The 18,478-nt window shown below is 48.1% G+C and overlaps 1 protein-coding gene across 1 annotated transcript in view; it reads right to left on the minus strand.

Moving 5' to 3' along the window:
• SLC25A20 (solute carrier family 25 member 20) overlaps window positions 1–18,478 on the minus strand; it is a 30,817-nt gene that overhangs the window by 9,747 nt on the left and 2,592 nt on the right. Inside the window, exons 3-6 of the mRNA XM_066596808.1 lie at window positions 9,098–9,225; window positions 8,102–8,192; window positions 4,539–4,656; window positions 1,517–1,589 (exon numbers count right to left, since the gene is read on the minus strand). Coding sequence (XP_066452905.1) covers window positions 1,517–1,589; window positions 4,539–4,656; window positions 8,102–8,192; window positions 9,098–9,225 — 410 coding nt within the window. The remainder of the gene's footprint in view (window positions 1–1,516; window positions 1,590–4,538; window positions 4,657–8,101; window positions 8,193–9,097; window positions 9,226–18,478) is intronic.

Raw genomic sequence — 18,478 nt, forward strand, 5'->3', positions numbered from 1 at the left:
TATCTGACCGCTCTTTCAGTGTCTCCTTTGCTGGCTCTACCTCCCCTCTTCTTCCCCTTGCTGTTGGGGTCCCCCAGGGCTCGGTCCTTGGCCCCCTTCTTTTCTCTATCTACACAGCCCCTATTGGACAAACCATCAGGAGATTTGGCGTCCAATACCACCTCTATGCTGATGACACCCAGCTATACACCTCTTCCCGTGACATCTCTGCACCTTTCCTCCAAAACATCACTGACTGTCTGTCCGCTGTCTCTAACACCATGTCCTCTCTACCTAAAACTAAACCTCTCTAAAACTGACTTACTGGTGTTTCCACCCTCCGACCTCATCCTGACATCTCCATCTCAGTGTGTGGCACCACCATAACACCTAGACAGCACGCCCGCTGCCTTGGGGTCATATTCGACTCTGATCTATCATTTACCCCCTACATCCAATCTCTTGCCCGAACATGTCAGCTGCACCTCAAGAACATCGCAAGAATCCGCTCTTTTCTGACTGTGAACACGTTAAAAACGCTTACTGTTGCCCTCATCCACTCCCGGCTCGATTATTGCAACTCGTTGCTGATCGGCCTCCCCTGCACCAGTCTCTACCCTCTCTAATCCATCCTGAATGCGGCAGCCAGGCACATCTTCCTGTCCAGCCGCTACTCAGACGCCTCTGTCCTGTGCCGGTCACTGCACTGGCTGCCCGTTAAATACAGAATTCAATTTAAACTTGCTACCTTCATCCACAAAGCCCTCCACAGTGCAGCGCCCTCCTATATCGCCTCCCTCATCTCAATACATCAACCAGCCCGGGCTCTCCGCTCTGCTAGCGAAACCAGACTGAGCGCCCCTTTAATTCGAACTTCTCATTCCCGCCTCCAAGACTTCTCCAGAGCGGCACCGGTCCTCTGGAACGCACTACAAAAGGCTACCTGAGCAATCCAGGACTCGCAGAACTTCAGGCGTGCTCTAAAAACGCACCTCTTCAGGGAGGCATACCGCATTCCCTAAACAAACCCCTCTGTACTCCGCCTGATAACATGCTCCCTGACCTACTGACTGCAATCCCTGCTAGCAGTCATAAACCGCTCCTGCAGTCATACCGTTTCTGCCGTCACACGGCTAAACGTCTGACCATTGTCTGTGTATAGCATCCCTCACTGTCCACCTCGCCATACCGTGCACATCTCCAGCCCCTTTACCTTCCGTATCACCCCATTCCTTGTAGTATGTAAGCTCGTTGGAGAAGGACCCTCACCCCTATTGTTTCCATCAACTGATTACTATGCAATTGTGGTTCTGTAATGTTTGTATTTTGTCTTTCTGTATTCCCCGTGTCTATGTAGGCGCTTCGGAATATGTTGGCGCTATACAAATAAAGTTTATTATTATTGGAACGAGGGTGTTAGAAACCGCATCAACACTTATGCTGTTAACACCTGATCTTCATCACGTTATGAATCCCAGGGACTATAAATCATCCTGTCTAAAGTCCACCAACGATGAAAAAAATCCCAGCAAATTACCTGTGGCCTTCTGGCGTGAGGACGGTTTTCAGCCATTCGTAGGTCATAAAGTACATTCCGCTTGCAGGTACATCTACAAGAAAATGACAAAGTTCAGCTTCTGCGCTGGTTTCCAGTTCAAATCTCCAGTAATGCGGCAAGAAATTAAATATACCCTGCTGACCTATAACAATTAGCCCAGATAGAAAAGTCACTCACTGAACTCACTCGTTGTATTAACCCATTGTTTTCATTGGGTTAACTTACATGAGTGTTCTCTCTTGCACCGATAGTGCGAGATGGAAAAACTGAAGCCGCTCCTATTTTCATGTGATTCTCATGCGATAATAGGACTTGCAATGTGGGATGTCTCACAGAGCACACGGACAGGGTGTCCATCTGCTGTGCAATGCGAGTTGCTACCGTGAACCTCAGGCACAACTCACTATTGGTGGTGTGAATATGGCCTTATGGAAGTATGTCCTCTGGGCCCCATACCAGTCTAGAGAATTAACCCCTTTCCCACCACAGGGCGTAACTGTGTCAGAAGTCCTGCAATGCCTTATCATAGCTCATATGGTGCAAGTTCCCTACAGGGACATAAAATGTGTAAAAGATATAAAAATAATGTACAAAAAGAAAAACAAACAACTTTGTGCTTTTTCTCATATTAGCATAATTTTTTTAAAATTAAAATCCCACATATTTGGTATCGTTGTATCTGTAACAACACGTACAATAACTTGAACATGCTATTTATCCTGCACGGCAAAAAGAATTTAAACAAACAAAAAAAAAAAAAAAAGAAGAAGAGGCAAAATGCTAATTCCCCCCCCCATAAAAGCAATAAAAGTGATCAAAAAAGCCATATGTTCCCCAAAATTTTACCAATAAAAACTACAGCTTGTCTCGCAAAAAATAAGCCCTCACTGAGCTCAGTCTATGGAAAAATAAAAAAGTTATAGGACTTCGAATGCAGCAATTTAGAAAAAAAAAATTGATTTTCAAAAAACGTGTTATTGCGGAAAAACCTAAAAAACATAAGAGGTTTGGCATCGTAATTCTACCGACTCTCAGAAAATAAATATGTATAAGTTTTACAATATAGTCTATGTACCCAAAAATAACACCAATAAAGTCTACAGTTCGCCACGCAAAAACAAGCCCTTATACGACCGCGTCAACGGAAAAAAAAAAAAAAGTTACGGCTTTTGAAAAATAGAAATGAAAATCTGCCAAAAATCGTGGCATCCTTAAGGGGTTAAACAGAACCGGTCATCACCTTTGAGCCCCATAAACTATGTTATGGAGCCAAGAGGGCAGGGAATGGGGATTCCAGGGAGCAGCGTTTCAAACTCACTGGGTGCCCTGATGCAGTTTTGACTCGTCAGCCATCTGTGTGCATGCTCACCCATAGAGATGAATGGGAGACTATGCACACAGCCTTCTGAAAAGAGTCACACTGTGTGTGACACGCCAACTTCGGAGGGGACACAGTTGGAACGGGGCATCCAGCCAGAATGCAACATCACTTCCTGCACTCCCTGTTCCATCACCTTTGACCCCATAAGTTTATGGGGCTCAAAGCTGCTGACAGGTTCCCTTTAAATGGCTTGTCCAAGTGCGTAGACATTTCCCAAGAACTGGCTATAGCTTACCAAGATACTCTAATAAGTCTGCCTGGTACCTTCTTACAGTGTTCTACCCAATCCTGAGATCACTTGCTGCTCCTGCCATGCTCTGTGATGGCTTATATGCTTCACTGCTGCCATAATCACTTGTGCTTCAGCTCTACTACAAGTTCCAAATTGCATTGTGCTGGCTCGCCCTCTCAGAGGTGCTTCTGGAGCAGGCATGTGCAATTGGATCATTTTGGGTGATGCTACTACGCATAGCCAGCCAATGCATGTGGTCCTATCCGCCTATCCCTCAAATCAGCATTTGGACCAGATGTCAAAAAGACTACAGGAAAGCAAGCCAACGGACATGACATAAGCAGTAGCTGAAAAACTCTGCAAGACGTGTCACCTGGTGAACTCTCGGAACAGGTGAAAGGAGTTGGAATAGGTAAAGCAACGTCATTACAGAAGGTTTTAGGGGCCGTCTACATTGTCTTTTGCAGCATCTGCTTAACATACAGACTTTGGAAGCGTGTCCCAGCCTGACCGCAGGTCTTCGGACCCAAACTCGGAGCATCATACAGCAGCCTGGGATCAGCTGATTGGTGGACCCTATTGATTAACTACTGATGACCAATCCTGAGGACAAGTCATTAACAATAAAAGTCCCAGAAAACCCCTCTAAGTAATTGGATAGTCAGCAGCGCTGCTATTTTGTTTGCCCAAGCAACACTGAATACTATGCAGATCAGATAGCAGTAAGGTCAATGAGGTACATTGTGCCTCAAGCCTCCATGAAGTCCTCAGTTTTCAGCATCTGTATTGCTGTGAACACAGTATGGGAGCTTATATAGTGCCTCCATTAGGCGGATAAGTACCACCAGAGTATTGACCTGCTTCCCAGGACCCCTGCAGTTCTGTAAAAGCTCCTTTGATTTGTATAGAAAGTCATTTCCCAGAATGTGTTACTGATCTGAAGCTTCAGGTTCCGGAGGCGTACAGATCAGCGTGAAGAATACGATTCACTACCAGGGGAAGGAAAGGGGGGGCCGACCTTGAATCACCTCATTTACAGAATTGTGCAGCCGTCATTCCGATTAGGATGTGAAATTTAATCAACATACAGATTACACATTGCTGCTGATTCTCATTATCTGCAGAAGGGGCTGCTGACTGTAATCATCCACCAACATGCCAAGTACTGCCGCCAGGGTACCCCGCACTGGCTGAAGTAGGTGAGAATTAATGAAAGCCCTCATAAACCTATAGGCTGCTGTAAAGTTTTGTCTTCATTGCCCTGGCCCCGCTGCAAGCTGACACATCTCCTGCTCTGTAACGTCTCCCTCTAGTGGCTGAAGTCTGCAGTGTGAATCTCTCCCTGGCTTCCATCTAAATGATCTATAACTGTGCTCCGTGCTGCATACCTCTCATCAGCGTCAGCACCGTTCCTTTGTACACTCCTCTAATTCCAGCTTCTCGGTAGATTTGCTTGGCGCAGTCCATGGGGCCAGCGTATTTCACCTCTCCGCTGGCGGCCTGGATCTGCAAAATGAAACGATATGCTGTAAGAACTGTGAACAACGATTGCAATTTAACCCGTTCAGGACCAAGTGTCATCAATATACAGCAGTTGGTCATGGGCTTTAACTCCACACCATCATAATATATATGGTGCGGGTTTAAAGCTCCTGCAATCTAGCAGCAGCAGATTGCTTCTACCTTCTCTTTTGCAGGTAACATTGCGCTCAAGAAGCACTATGTAGAGAATACAGGAAGCGGCAGTGCCGTTTTCTCTATTGACGCAGCAATCATGTGATTATTGGTGACCCCTGGCATGGCAGAGCTACAGGGTCTTAGAAGACCCCAGACCAGTTCGGTTAGTGACTACTATTATACTAGGGTGATTCTTTCCCCTGTAACTGGGGCTCCTTTAGGACTGAAACACTGGGGTCCTTAAGAAGTTCAGGACCTTTTACACAGCCTGACGATCAACATTCGTCCGTGGAAATGCGCCAACGATCACCCAATGAGCGACCAGTCAATTCGTTGGCTCATCAGCTTGTTTATGCAGACATAAAAATGATGGCCGGTCGGCTGCAAACAGGGAAATGTACAGCTGATGATCGCAGTATGGCGGCGAACAATGATAGTAACTAACGATCATTCGCCAGAGTAAACATAATGAAGGAAAGGCTTATTCTCAGTCAGCGCTAGTTTTACAGGCAGTTGATCCGCACATGTAAAAATGCTCTTAACCCCTTAGTGACCAGCCTATTTTGTGCCTTAGGCCACCAGCACACAGCCGGATTTGCATTGCGGAATCTGGAGTGGGCGTCCTACTCCGGATTTCGCAGCAAATGCCGGCTGTAGCATGCAATGGAAAAGCGTTTTCTCCTGCCCATGAGAAGAAATCAATTGCGATTTTCCGCTCGCGGGAAGAAAATTTGCAGAATGCTCTATTTCCAGGAGGATTCTGTGCAGGCAGCCTTAAGAACCAAGCACTTTTCATTGCAGGAGCCATAACTGGTTGACAGCCGTATGTAGGCTTGTTCTTGGGATGAACTGTATTTTAAGGCTGCACTCTGGGTACATGTAATGCGTTGTAGAGCTTTAATATGTTTGAGAGGAGATGAACCTTCCCTCTTGAAATTCCGCCGTTGTATTTAGGTTTTGGCTTTCTCAGCGACCACCATTTGGTAAAAGAGAACTTTCTTATCTGGATTTTTATTCTTTAACCCCTTAATGACGTGTCCCCTTTTTCTTTTTCCATTTTCGTTTTCTCCCCCCCCCCTTCAAAAAAATCGTAACTCCTTTACTTATCCATCGACGTCGCTGTAGGAGGGCTTGTTTTTTGCGGGACTAGTTGTATTTTTCAATGGTGCTATTTCAAGTACCATATAATGTACTGAAAAACTTTTAAAAAATCCTAAGTGGAGTAAAATGAAAAAAAACAAAACAAAAAAAAAAAACACATTCTGCCATCTTTCAGTGCGGCTTTTTTCTACGGCATACAAACTGCAACAAAAGCAACGTGATAACTTTATTCTATGGGTCGGTACAATTGCTACAATACCAAACTTGTATAGGTTTTTTATTTTACTATACTATTTTTTTTCAAAGACTTAATTTTTTTCAATTATTTTCTGCGGTCATTTTGTGTGCGCAATAACTTTTATTTTTCCGTCGACGTAGTTCAGCGATGGCCCATTTTTTGCGGGATGTTCTGTAGTTTCCGATGGTAGCAATTCGGAATACATACGACTTTTTGATCGCTTTTTATTGCATTTTTTTGGGAGACAGGGTGACTGAAAAAGTGCATTTCTGGCGTTCTTTATTTATTTTTAATTTTTTTTGGATGACATTTACCTTGCGGAAAAATAATGTGCTACTTTGATAGATCAGACTCTTATGGATTTAGATTTTTTAATAGATATGGCAAAATGGGGGTTATTTAAAACTTTTATTACTTTTTTTTTGGCAATTAATAAAACTTTATTGAATTTTTTTTTTTACTTTAAAGTCCCCTTGGGGGACTATATCATGTGATGCTTTGATCGTCCCTGCAGTATGACAGTAACACGATCTATCAAACACTGGTGCAGGCTGCTTTTTACAGCTGACACTCACCGGCAACAGCTCCGATAAACTGCCCCACTTATTGGTGTGAACCCCTTTAAATGCCACGGTCAATTCTGACAGCGGTATTTAAATACCCCGATTTATGTTTGGGAGTCCCAAACTGCCCCCACGATGAGATCGCGGGATGCCGTGCTGTTGCCATGGCAGCCAAGAGCCTTATGAAAAGCCCCAAGGCTGTGATGATACAGATTGCCTGCTAGAAATTGTTTTGCGGGTGCTAATGCATCCCTATGGGTGGCTTGATTCGTGGATCTCCCGCGTGGGTTCCACAAATCAAATTCCCCCGTTGACATTGGGCTCTTAAGACTGCAGAATCCTGATCGTGGTGGTGGGGAATCTAATCACTTTGTAATGGTTTCATTTTATGTTTGTTTGTTTTTGGAGCCTATTTTATTTAGAATATAAATAAAAGTTAGTTTTTAGGAATCAACCCAGTGAAAAGTCTTGGAAAATGTAGTTGTTTCCTCTGCTCCAGCCATTAAGTAATAAAACAAAAATACACATTTGGTCTTGCTGGGTCTGAAAAAGTCTGATCTATCGAAGTAACGCGTTATATACCCCACACAGTGAACGTCAGCAGAAGGGGGGGGGAAACCCGCCAGAATTGCACTTTTTTGGTCACCCCCGTCTCCAAGAAAAAAAATGTAATAAAAAGCGATCAAAAAGTTGTATGAATTCCAAAAAGGTATCAACGGAAACTACAGGACGTCCCACACAAAGCGAGCCGTCGCACAACTATGTCGAGGGAAAAATTATGGCTGTCAGAAGATGTTTAAAAAAAATTATCTGGGAAAAAAAAAAAAGCGGTTGCAAGCGGAAGGAACTCCCATCACAGCTGTTACGACCATGCGTCAGTTGTCAAAGACAACAAAAGACCCCCACGGTGTATGGAATTGAGATTGGCTCACAAGCCGGCAGCATGTAAACTCTGCAGACGTCCGATGTATCACAGATGTTGCTAAGGGGTTAAAGGACTTGTCCAGAGTTAATAAAAGCATGGCTGCGTTCTTAAGAGAAACAATGCCACACTTGTACACAGGTTGTCTGTGGTATTGCAGCTCAGTCCCATTCACTTCACTGGAGCTGAACTGCAATACTAGATGACCCCTATAATAACAAGAAGGGATGGTCTGGGGTTTAACATATGCAAACTGCAATGGAGTATCTGTGGCTGCAGAAGTACATTCTCATCATTGTCAGAAACAATGCCACCTGCTGACCACAGGAAGGCATTGCACAGCGACAGGTTTCAAAACACTCCATCTCCCATAATGCACTACAGCTGTGGGTAATTTTATTTAGTGCCATCATTTCACATATGCACCTTGTTCCCCTGTGGGCTGCGTACCTGTAATAGACACTTGATTCTCTCGCCGGGTGCCATGATCGCAGTGGTAAAGACCCCGGATAACATACCGGCGGCAAACAGCTGCGGATACCTTTAAAGACGACAAGACTGTTATATATACACAGTTCCATGATAGAGCAGAAGATGGTATCACAATGCACCTAATCTGCAGGAGACTGGGGTTGTATCGGGCGGAGGTGGAATGGTGGGTGAAGATACAACAACCAGACCGACACCAAATATGTACACTGACGGCCGGGCACACATACCTTACACAGGCCGGGCGGAAGTAGGGGTGGCAGGAACATGCCCCTCCAGTATCCAAAGCCTGAAAGAGCAGCAATTAAGACCGAGGGGCAACCGAAAGATGTCTGCATTAAGGTCACTCCTAGTATTAAAGGGACACTAAAACTAAAATTTGTCATCTCCATGTACTGTGCAGGTGAGTGCAATCTACTGTTCTCAGTTATCAGCCAGGCTGTGAGAGACTGTTGCGTCCTTAAATAGCGTGAGAAGTCCAAACACATCCTAATCTGCTCAGTGACTACCCCTTCCTGTCAGCTGGTCAGAACCTCCATATAATCTGCGGCAACTACAAACAGCTTCCTGTCCGCAGGGGCCGATATTCCTGCAGAACAATTTCATCACCTGGTGGAGTCTCCATCACGGCGAATTGCTGCAGTTCTAAAGGTTTAAAGGAGTCCAATGCGCTACTAGATGGGGTCTAATAAAGGGACCAGTGTATATTAGATCACACTACCTCAGAGTTTAACCTGCCAACCCCACAGCATTCATTACACAAGCGCTTGGTTGCCACGCTGAGATGACTGAAGATTAATTAGCAGCAATTAAATTATGAACTGAACACGACAGTGAAGTGAAAGTCGCTGTTTAATGAGGATTCCTGCGCACAGGGGAATCGCTTACTACCTGAAGAAATTAATTAAGATGATTATTTCCCCCCCAAGACACAGAATACTGGAGTCTACGTCTTACGTGAGAACTTCTTCAGGATGCTTCTGCTGGAGTTTCTTCCCAAGACCAAAGCCGAAAAAGCAAACTGCAAACATTGGGGTGACTCCAATGATGGGAGCCGCCATCCCCTTGTAGAGACCTTTGATGCCCTGCAGTAAAGAAAGTGAGAAGTGAGGTTTTGTTCCTGATTTCAGTCATGAGCTTCATAAATGAGGACAATAGTCTAATATACAGAAGTCATAGCTGCACCCCGACCCCTTCGCGCAGGTTGGCTTATTAGCTGACAAGGTGATAAAGGGCAGTGACTGGCAGCCACTTATCTGCAGCACCGGAGTACATACAAGCCACCAAGATGATTCTTCTGTCATACACTTGCAATCAAAGTTACCCCCCACCATTACAAATTAGGTTTATTTACCAAATTTACACACTTTCAGCTGTCAACAAAAATGAAAAAAAAAACTAAAAACACAAACAATTTAGATGGCTCAACACAACTAATACAGCAGGCGGTTTCTCCAAATGAACCACAAGATGCTCCTTTCTTTTTTTTTTTTTTTAATTAGATATTTTTTATTGAACATTTCCAACTTTTCTTTTACATATTTCAAATATATTATCAGTCATCATTGTCCATAACGGTTTCCCTCCCCAACCCCCTCCTCCCTCCCTCCCTTGGTCCAGTATATATGAGTAGCTTAGGATCAGTAAGTTCCATCTCGTGTTCTGGTTATGTTATAAACAAAGAGGGTTTTAAACGATAAATGTCCATTATAGTTCCATTGTTTTATTTTCTCTCGTCGTCCAGATACAAATGCAGATTGTTCCTCCTCGGCCCGGGGGGGGGGGGGTTGAACAAATGCCACCATCAGTTATTTGATCTCTCTATTCCACCTCACATATTTCCGTGTACCATATGTCAACAAAGATTTATTATTATCATAACCGTTGTTCTGTTTATCCGTTTCCTCTTTTTCAATAAACCATATATATTTTTTCCCCCTCCCACACATCTTTTGTGGTTTTTTCATTTATTTACTTCCCCTTCCGGGTTAGATGTCATGGTTACAGATGCTGACCCACACGGCATTCCATCTCTCTCTCCGCCCGTGCACTTCCTATCCCGCTATCTGTCCTAGATTTGCTCTGGTTTGAGCCTGTATCCATCTAAGCCATATATCGTAATATATTTGGCTATTTTTGCGTTGAACATATATGTTTCTTTCCCATGGAAGTATTTGGGCCACTTTATTTTTAATTTCACCTATTATGGGAGGGTCTTCATCCAGCCAGTGCTGCGCAATCGTTTTTCTTGCCATATATAGCAGTCTGGCTACCGCTAGCTTTTCGTTTTCATCTAATGCCAAGTCGTGGATGTAGCCCAGAATGCACACAAACGGTGTGAGATCCAAAGTTATTCCGAATGTTGTATTAATTATTCTGCATATTTCGGTCCAATATCTATGTAGCTTTGGGCATCGCCACATCATATGAATTAGGTCTGCCGTGTGGGTCTTGCACAAGATGCTACTTTTAATGACTACTGCAGTCTCACAAATATGGCTTGATCCTCAAAGATACCTGTGCGGTCCTGCTTGGTTTGGTGATCATAGATGTTAACTAGCCGAGTCTCTCGTCTCTTCATAAAGACATATAGAATCAGGCACCCCCTTGTTTCTAACGCAATAACCCATCGGCATTCAACCGCTGCAGTAAAAATGGAGCGCCACTGCACTATATGGCTCAGCCGCAAGAGATCAGTAGGATGGACCAGATCTCCACTCCCTCTCTGCCTTAGGTTGGACACCCACTGGCGATATTTTCTTTCTTGCACTGCGAGAGCACGTAAAAATTCTCGCCTCGCAGCGCAAGAAAGACGCCGAAATACAACAAGCATATCGCCAGTGTTTTCAATGGGGCAAGCGGCAGCAATGCTAGCCCTATTGAAGACCTAGGGAGAATAGCACGGACTTCTGCCACAGCTGTCACAGCTCTGACAGCTGTGGCAGAAGTCCGCGGCATGCTTTCCCATTGCTTTCAATAGGATCGGCACTGCTGCCGATCCCATTGAAAGCAGTGCTTTCGGGCAAGCCCCGCAGTATGATTATGAAATATAAGCCCTTCCCCGATAATCATCAATAAGTAGTTAAAAAAAAAAAAAAACACTCAACTCTCCGTCGCATCCTCCGGCTGGTTCCCCGACACTGCTGTCCAGCACTTTCAGCACAGCCCTGAGCGCTCAGCCAATTACAGATAGTCCTTAGCTATTCATTTATGAATAGCACTAGCTCAGCTATTCATGAATGAATAGCCAAGGACTATCTGTAATTGGCCAAGCGCTCAGCCAATAGCTAAGCACTAGCTGCTATTGGCTGAGCCCTCAGCCAATCAGCACAGCCCTTTCAGGAGGCGGGAATTTTTAAATCCCCGCCTGCTGAGAGTGCTGGACAGCAGTGTCGGGGAGCCAGTACGCGTCTGAGCGGCGGAGAGGTAAGTAATTTTTTAAAAAATTTTTTACCACTTATTGATGATTATCGGGGAAGGGCTTATATTTCAAGCCCTTCCCCGATAATCAGACTGCGGGGCTTGCCCGAACGCACTGCTTTCAATGGGATAGCATGCCGCGGACTTCTGCCACAGCTGTAACAGCGGATTCCTTCATCCCCGCGGGGACCGTGGGGATGAAGGAAACTCCTGCCACAGCTGTGGCAGAAGTCCGCGGCATTCTGCATTTCTTTTCAATGGGGCTAGCGCTGCTGCCGCTGGCCCCATTGAAAAGACTGGCGATGTCCCAGCGTGATGCCGTTTTTTTCTCGCACTGCACTGCCATTCTCGCAGCGCAGGGGGGAAAAAAACGCCAGTGGGTGTCCACCCTTATGTACAGCTGCCAAATTTGGCAGCCTGGTCTCTTACAAAGACAAAAATGTCGGCTTCAACGCAACTGAAAAAAAAAAAAACTAACAATAATCAAAGGCCTCAAATCTAGCTATATCTGACTTGATGCTGGCAATGTTAATTGATGCCAGTGTGAGAGAGGGTGCCGCCATCATTGATGTTGGAGTTAGAAGGCTTTCTTCTTCCCACCTCTACTATTCCTCATTTTTCCTTCTCAGTGCTGCACTTTTGCTTTTTCTCTCAGACCAGATGCCGGGTTTATCCTGGTTCCTTTTGGGCACGTCCACCATCTTACCGTACTGACTGAGCCAAGTCAAGAGGTCATAGCAAGAGTGATTTATTACGGGTCAAAATGGTCACCATTAACTTCAGTCTGGTGGGTTATGACTTGTACAGCGAAACCTCGCCAGTCAGGCTAGCCCTTACCAGTCATAATTCCCCCACAAGAGCTCAAGGCGCTCCGAGTGAACAAAGCCGATGTCAAACTCATCTTCAGCAAAAGTTCCTACTTACCCCTTATGGGGCACACATCGCCAACTCTCCACAGAAGACTGTCCACATTCCTATGGCTGACATCCTGGCAAGTTGTCAGCAGGGACCATATGGTCTCCCCTCTTTGCTCTCGGAAAGCACCAAGTCTGTGTCGCTCTACCCAGAAACATATTCACCACTCTACCCCCTACAGTCATTAAGTTCTCCCCTTTCCTCAAAGCCTTCAGGAGGCAATGTTGCACAATGCCAAAAAAAAGGACGACGTTCGCCACCCACTCCCACCACCCTACAGCAGCGGCTTAACTTCTACCAGACGTTGCTGCTGGAGGGCCAACTGGATCTTGACTCATTTCCATACCTCCTGAACCCGTACATGCTTTTGGAGCAGGTGGTATGTTTTTAAGGGCATCAGGGACACCTGATGTTTTGGGACCCCCTGTGGTAACAGAGGCAACAGGGGCTACTAATCGCAACCTCCATCCCATCTTCCGCACCTCTGCCATCACTAACTGGACCAGGACCTTTTTTATTTTTCTCTTTAACATTATCAGCCTTAGGCCTCCTTCACACGGGCGATACGGCATTGCGGCGAGAAAATTGCCAAATCACATCGCTGCACCGTGCGATATCACAGAGTCTTCTCGCGGCAATATCGCAATAACCCATAGGAAAGCATGGGCTTCACATACATGCGATTTGTAGCATTGTAGCAACGCCACTTTGTCCCTCATGTGAAGGAGGCCTTAGAGGCCACATTAAACTCACCCGACTCCAGTTTCTCAGCAGTCTTTACAGGATTAGTATCGGTGGCTATGGCTGTACCCACGTGACGCACTATGGCATCTGTAGTTCCTCTGACCTTCATAGCAACAGATTTCCAGGATGGGAAGATCTGGCCACCACTCACTGTGCCCCGTCACACCTCTCAGGCATTTCAGGGACACAAGAGGGACAGCCAAGCTGCTGGAAGCAGGATCTGGATAACTCCTCCACCCACCCTCCTACTGGGAGGCAACCAACAGCCCCCCAATCTACTACTGGCGCAAGCGAGTTTTGACTCTACTGACCCTTTCTTCCCCAGTCCCCTGCACTGAACCCACCACGGAGCCCAGGCCTACAGGCATTACAGCACCCTGATCCAACTGTGCAGCTAAGCGAGAGTGCTTGGTGACAGATGTACCTTTCTTGAACAAAGGCTTTCTTTTTTATTTTCACCAGTTGGCAATTCCTCTCCAAAGTTAAGTTTCCTCATCCTCTCAAGTGACTCCTGCAGCCCAATTTGCTGCATGATCAGGACCTCCTCTTCACTACTACTGCTGCTGCCATCACCCCATCTGAGTCTTTGCTGTGGAAGGCAGGCCAACTTGCTTACTTGGAATGCCGGGATCTGCAGTCCCTCTTTGCGGCAAGGACTGCTGCTCACCAGAGTAAATGGCCTGCCCCTCCTCAGACGTTGCAGTCACTCCTGGACGCCATTCGGGAGAACCTTGCATCTTCTGTAAGTTTTTCCCCGAAAGAGCCGCTGTTCTCCAAAATGCTTTCCCTCTCCTCTTTATAAAACTCAATTGCCTCCTTGCAGTTTACAATTATTTCGGTGATGGCTACTTTTTTTTCCCCCACAGAGGGCACTGTCACAATGGGCAGCATGGAGCTCCCTACGGTGATAACATAGCTGCCTCATGGACTCCTCATATGCTCCCATGCTAACTGCAATGCGGGATGCAAGGTCCACCCGCAGATTCACCGTCTTCGCGATCGCCCCAGCTTGCACGTGCATGTGCTTATCCAGCACTCACCTCTTCTGCTTTCTTTGTTTAGCTCCATGTCTTTCAGGGGTTCTATGTCCTCCAGGGGTGTCAGAGTGACCTTGCTGCCACCTTGACCAGATAGTCTTCCCTCTTGGGGTTCAGTCCTCCTTCCCCTGATTGGGACTGGAGGGAGGGTAATTTTGAGACGGCAAGAGTTAGTAAAAGTGGCATTTTGTGGTGAATTTGGAGAAACCGCTTGCTATATTGGTCGTGTTGAGCTATGAATATCGTTCTTGTTTAAATGCTTTTTTGCAAACAGATGAAAGTTTGTAAAGTTGGCAAATAAACCAAATTCGTAATTGGGGGTGGGGGGGGGGGATAATTTGGAGTGCAACTGTAGTTACCTTTGGTAAAGCTGGGTGACAGCAATGTGGCCACCATTATAGTCAGCTGCCCTACAGCAGCAATGAATGCTTTGCTTGCTCTCCACCCTATAACCATTATGTGAGAGGGGGTTGTAAGACCCTCTGCGACAGCTTCTACAGGAGTTATCAGACAGTTTCCCTAGCCAGGACACTGGGAACGTTGGGTGGTGAAAGCAGCAATACTTCAGCAGTTCAAGAAAGACTGGTCAGTACATGTTCTGCAGCCTGGTGCAAAGCACTGAGCAGGTGACTCAGAACACGTGGGCAATTTGGCACTAGAACAATGTGTTGGCTGCTTGGCGTGCTGGACTATTAAACAGGTATTACACCCCCCCCCTCCTTCCCCATCCAGCCTAAGAACAGGGGTCCTAAGCCTCTCTTTCCTGCTCAATGCACCCCTTGTACTGACGGCTGAGCAAGCTGCTGCTCCATTCGTGCAATGCACTCAAGCAGGCAGCTACCTCCAGCTGGCTCAGAGTTGAATGGAGAGGCAGTGTGCATGCTTGGATGCTGCTCCATTCAAGTGTAGTAAGGATAGAAGTGGGATGCTAAAGCCCTCTTCTTGACATTAGTGTTCCAGTGGTAAGACCCCCACCTATCAGACCTATCCCTGTGATAAAAGTCAATTATGGGAACGCCGCTATAGAAGGGTTGTGCCACAATAAACTTTAGGATAGGTGATAAAAGCCTGATCAGTGGGGGTCTCACCACTGGAACCTCCACCAATGCCAAGAACAGGAGCCCCGCTTTTCCCTCTCCTCCTGACTGCAGGCACACTACACTCTTCCCCCACAGTGAAGAGGAGACTGAATGTAGCAGAAGTCGCACAAGCGTGGCGCGGCTCCATTCATTTTCAACGGACCTGCAAGAGATGACTGAGCGCTTGGACTCGGCCATTTCCAATAGCCCCATTGAAATGAATGGAGAGGCGCCACGCATGTATGACTGCCGCCTTATTCAATCTCCACATCGCTGCAGCTTGGGGCAATGAGCCTGCAATGACAAGAATAGGGGAAAATAAGGCACCTGTTGTCAGGATAAGCGGGGTCTCAGACACCACTGATGAGATTTTATCACCTATCCTGCAGATTGGTCATAAAAGTCGAAAATGGAAATACTCTAAGCTCTAGTCACACAAGGCAGAGTGTCCGGGCGTTCATCACCAGCTCAATGCAGATACAGCCCTATTCACATGGATGGAACAGAGGTGCAGATCACAACCTGCCGTGTGTGAATTCATGCTTATGTTCCTGATAATTGCAATTTTATGACCCCCGAATGGTATAGACCAGTGGTCCCCAACCTTTTTGGCACCAGGGACCGGCTTCAAGCAAGACCATTTTTACAAGGCCCGGCAGAGTGGGGCAGGGCATGGGCGGGGCTTTGGTTATAGGGGGCGGGGTTATGAAGGGAGTTGGAGTTTAGTGCATTCTTATTTAATTATGACATTTAGAATGTCCTGGCAGTACACACATAGGGCAGTATATAATTTATCTCCCCCCCCCCCCCCCAGTAATAGACAGCCCCCACCTCTCAGTAATTAGCAGCCCCTGCCCCAGTAATAATTTCGCCCCCCCCCCCCCCCAGTAATAAGCAGATCCCCCCTTCCCCCCAGTAATAAGCAGGTCCCCCCCCCCAGTAATAAGCAACCCCTTCCCCTGTAATAAGTAGCCCGCCCACCCAGTAATAAGCAGGTCCCCCCCTTCCCCAGTAATAAGTAGCCCCCCCCAGCAATAAGTAGCCCCCCCCAGTAAGCAATCCCCCCTGTAATAGGCAGCCCCCTCCCCCTGTAATAGGCAGCCCCCTCCCCCGTAATAGGCAGCCCCCTCCCCCGTAATAGGCAGCCTCCCCCCCCCCCGTAATAGGCAGCCTCTCCCCCCCCCCCCCCGTAATAGGCAGCCTCTCCCCCCCCCCCCCCGTAATAGGCAGCCTCTCCCCCCCCCCGTAATAGGCAGCCTCTCCCCCCCCCCCCCGTAATAGGCAGCCTCTCCCCTCCCCCCCCCCGTAATAGGCAGCCTCTCCCCTCCCCCCCCCCGTAATAGGCAGCCTCTCCCCCCCCCCCCCGTAATAGGCAGCCCCCGCCCCCCCGTAATAGGCAGCCCCCGCCCCCCCGTAATAGGCAGCCCCCCCCCCCCGTAATAGGCAGCCCCCGCCCCCCCGTAATAGGCAGCCCCCCCCCCCGGTAATAGGCAGCCCCCCCCCCTGTAATAGGCAGCCCCCCCCCCCCTGTAATAGGCAGCCCCCCCCCCTGTAATAGGCAGCCCCCCCCCCTGTAATAGGCAGCCCCCCCCCTGTAATAGGCAGCCCCCCCCCCTGTAATAGGCAGCCCCCCCCCCTGTAATAGGCAGCCCCCCCCCTGTAATAGGCAGCCCCCCCCCCTGTAATAGGCAGCCCCCCCCCAGTAATAGGCAGCCCCCCCCCCCAGTAATAGGCAGCCCCCCCCCCCAGTAATAGGCAGCCCCCCCCCCCCAGTAATAGGCAGCCCCCCCCCAGTAATAGACAGCCCCCCCCCAGTAATAGACAGCCCCCCCCCCAGTAATAGACAGCCCCCCCCCCAGTAATAGACAGCCCCCCTCCCAGTAATAGACAGCCCCCCCCCCAGTAATAGACAGCCCCCCCCCAGTAATAGACAGCCCCCCCCCCAGTAATAGACAGCCCCCCCCCAGTAATAGACAGCCCCCCCAGTAATAGACAGCCCCCCCCAGTAATAGACAGCCCCCCCCAGTAATAGACAGCCCCCCCCAGTAATAGACAGCCCCCCCCAGTAATAGACAGCCCCCCCCAGTAATAGACAGCCCCCCCCAGTAATAGACAGCCCCCCCCCAGTAATAGACAGCCCCCCCCAGTAATAGACAGCCCCCCCCAGTAATAGACAGCCCCCCAACCCATATACTTACCTCCTCCCTGCTGTCAGCGTCGCTCTCTCTCTGCTTGCCCTGATGTCAGTGTGCAGCCCGGAACGCTTCCTCCCCGAGTCCTCTCCTGCGGAACTAATGAGCAGGGGGCTCGGGGAGGAGGATCCTGGCTGCACAGTGTGCGCCTGGATCAGCGCGATTACCAGCGGGGAGCTGCGGCGCCCCCGCTGGTAATCGCTTCAGTGGTCAGCGGCGTCGGCACGCCGCGGGCCACATAGCACAAGGCAGCGGGCCCGGCCCGGCCCCGGTGGTTGGGGACCCCTGGTATGGCTCCCCATGACGTTTGTCCTTGTTTTGCCCTACTGGGAGAACAGATAGGCTGCACTCAGGTATGGTACAAGGATGTGCTGGTGAAGGACTACTGGTCCCAATTCAGGTACACTATCAACAAGACATGTCGCACTACCTATAGCTGCCAACACATGTGTCTTGTTAAAGGGGTTGTCCCGTTATCAGATAGTACTCCCCCTATAGGGCCCACTGTCCAAACATAAGAGGGGCTGCACTTACCTGACCTCTGCCCTAGAGTGCCCCAATGCTTGTGTTCACAGATGACGTTACCGGAAGTCAGGTGACCTCTGAAGCCAATTAAAGGCATCATGGTACCAAAGATGTGGGCGCTGATGCCAGAGGAATGGGCATTGCCGCTGCAGCCTCTGACTGGCTACAGCAGTCACCTGACTGCCACCAACAGAATCTGCTACACAAAAACCATCGGGACCACAGCGGGGCTGCAGCGCTAGATCACAACAATAGAGGACAGGTAAAAACAGCTCGGCTGTTTCCGCCAGTCCACTGAAATCGGACAACATTCGGGTCTGAACAACGCTGCAGAGGTAAGCAGAAGGGGGCCAAAGAGGACCCCCCATTCTCAGGATAGGCAGGGGCTCCCTACCGATCTGTCACTTTTCACCCACCCAGTGGATG

The sequence above is a fragment of the Eleutherodactylus coqui genome, chromosome 3 (assembly GCF_035609145.1).
Source record: "Eleutherodactylus coqui strain aEleCoq1 chromosome 3, aEleCoq1.hap1, whole genome shotgun sequence".
Lineage (NCBI taxonomy): Eukaryota > Metazoa > Chordata > Amphibia > Anura > Eleutherodactylidae > Eleutherodactylus > Eleutherodactylus coqui.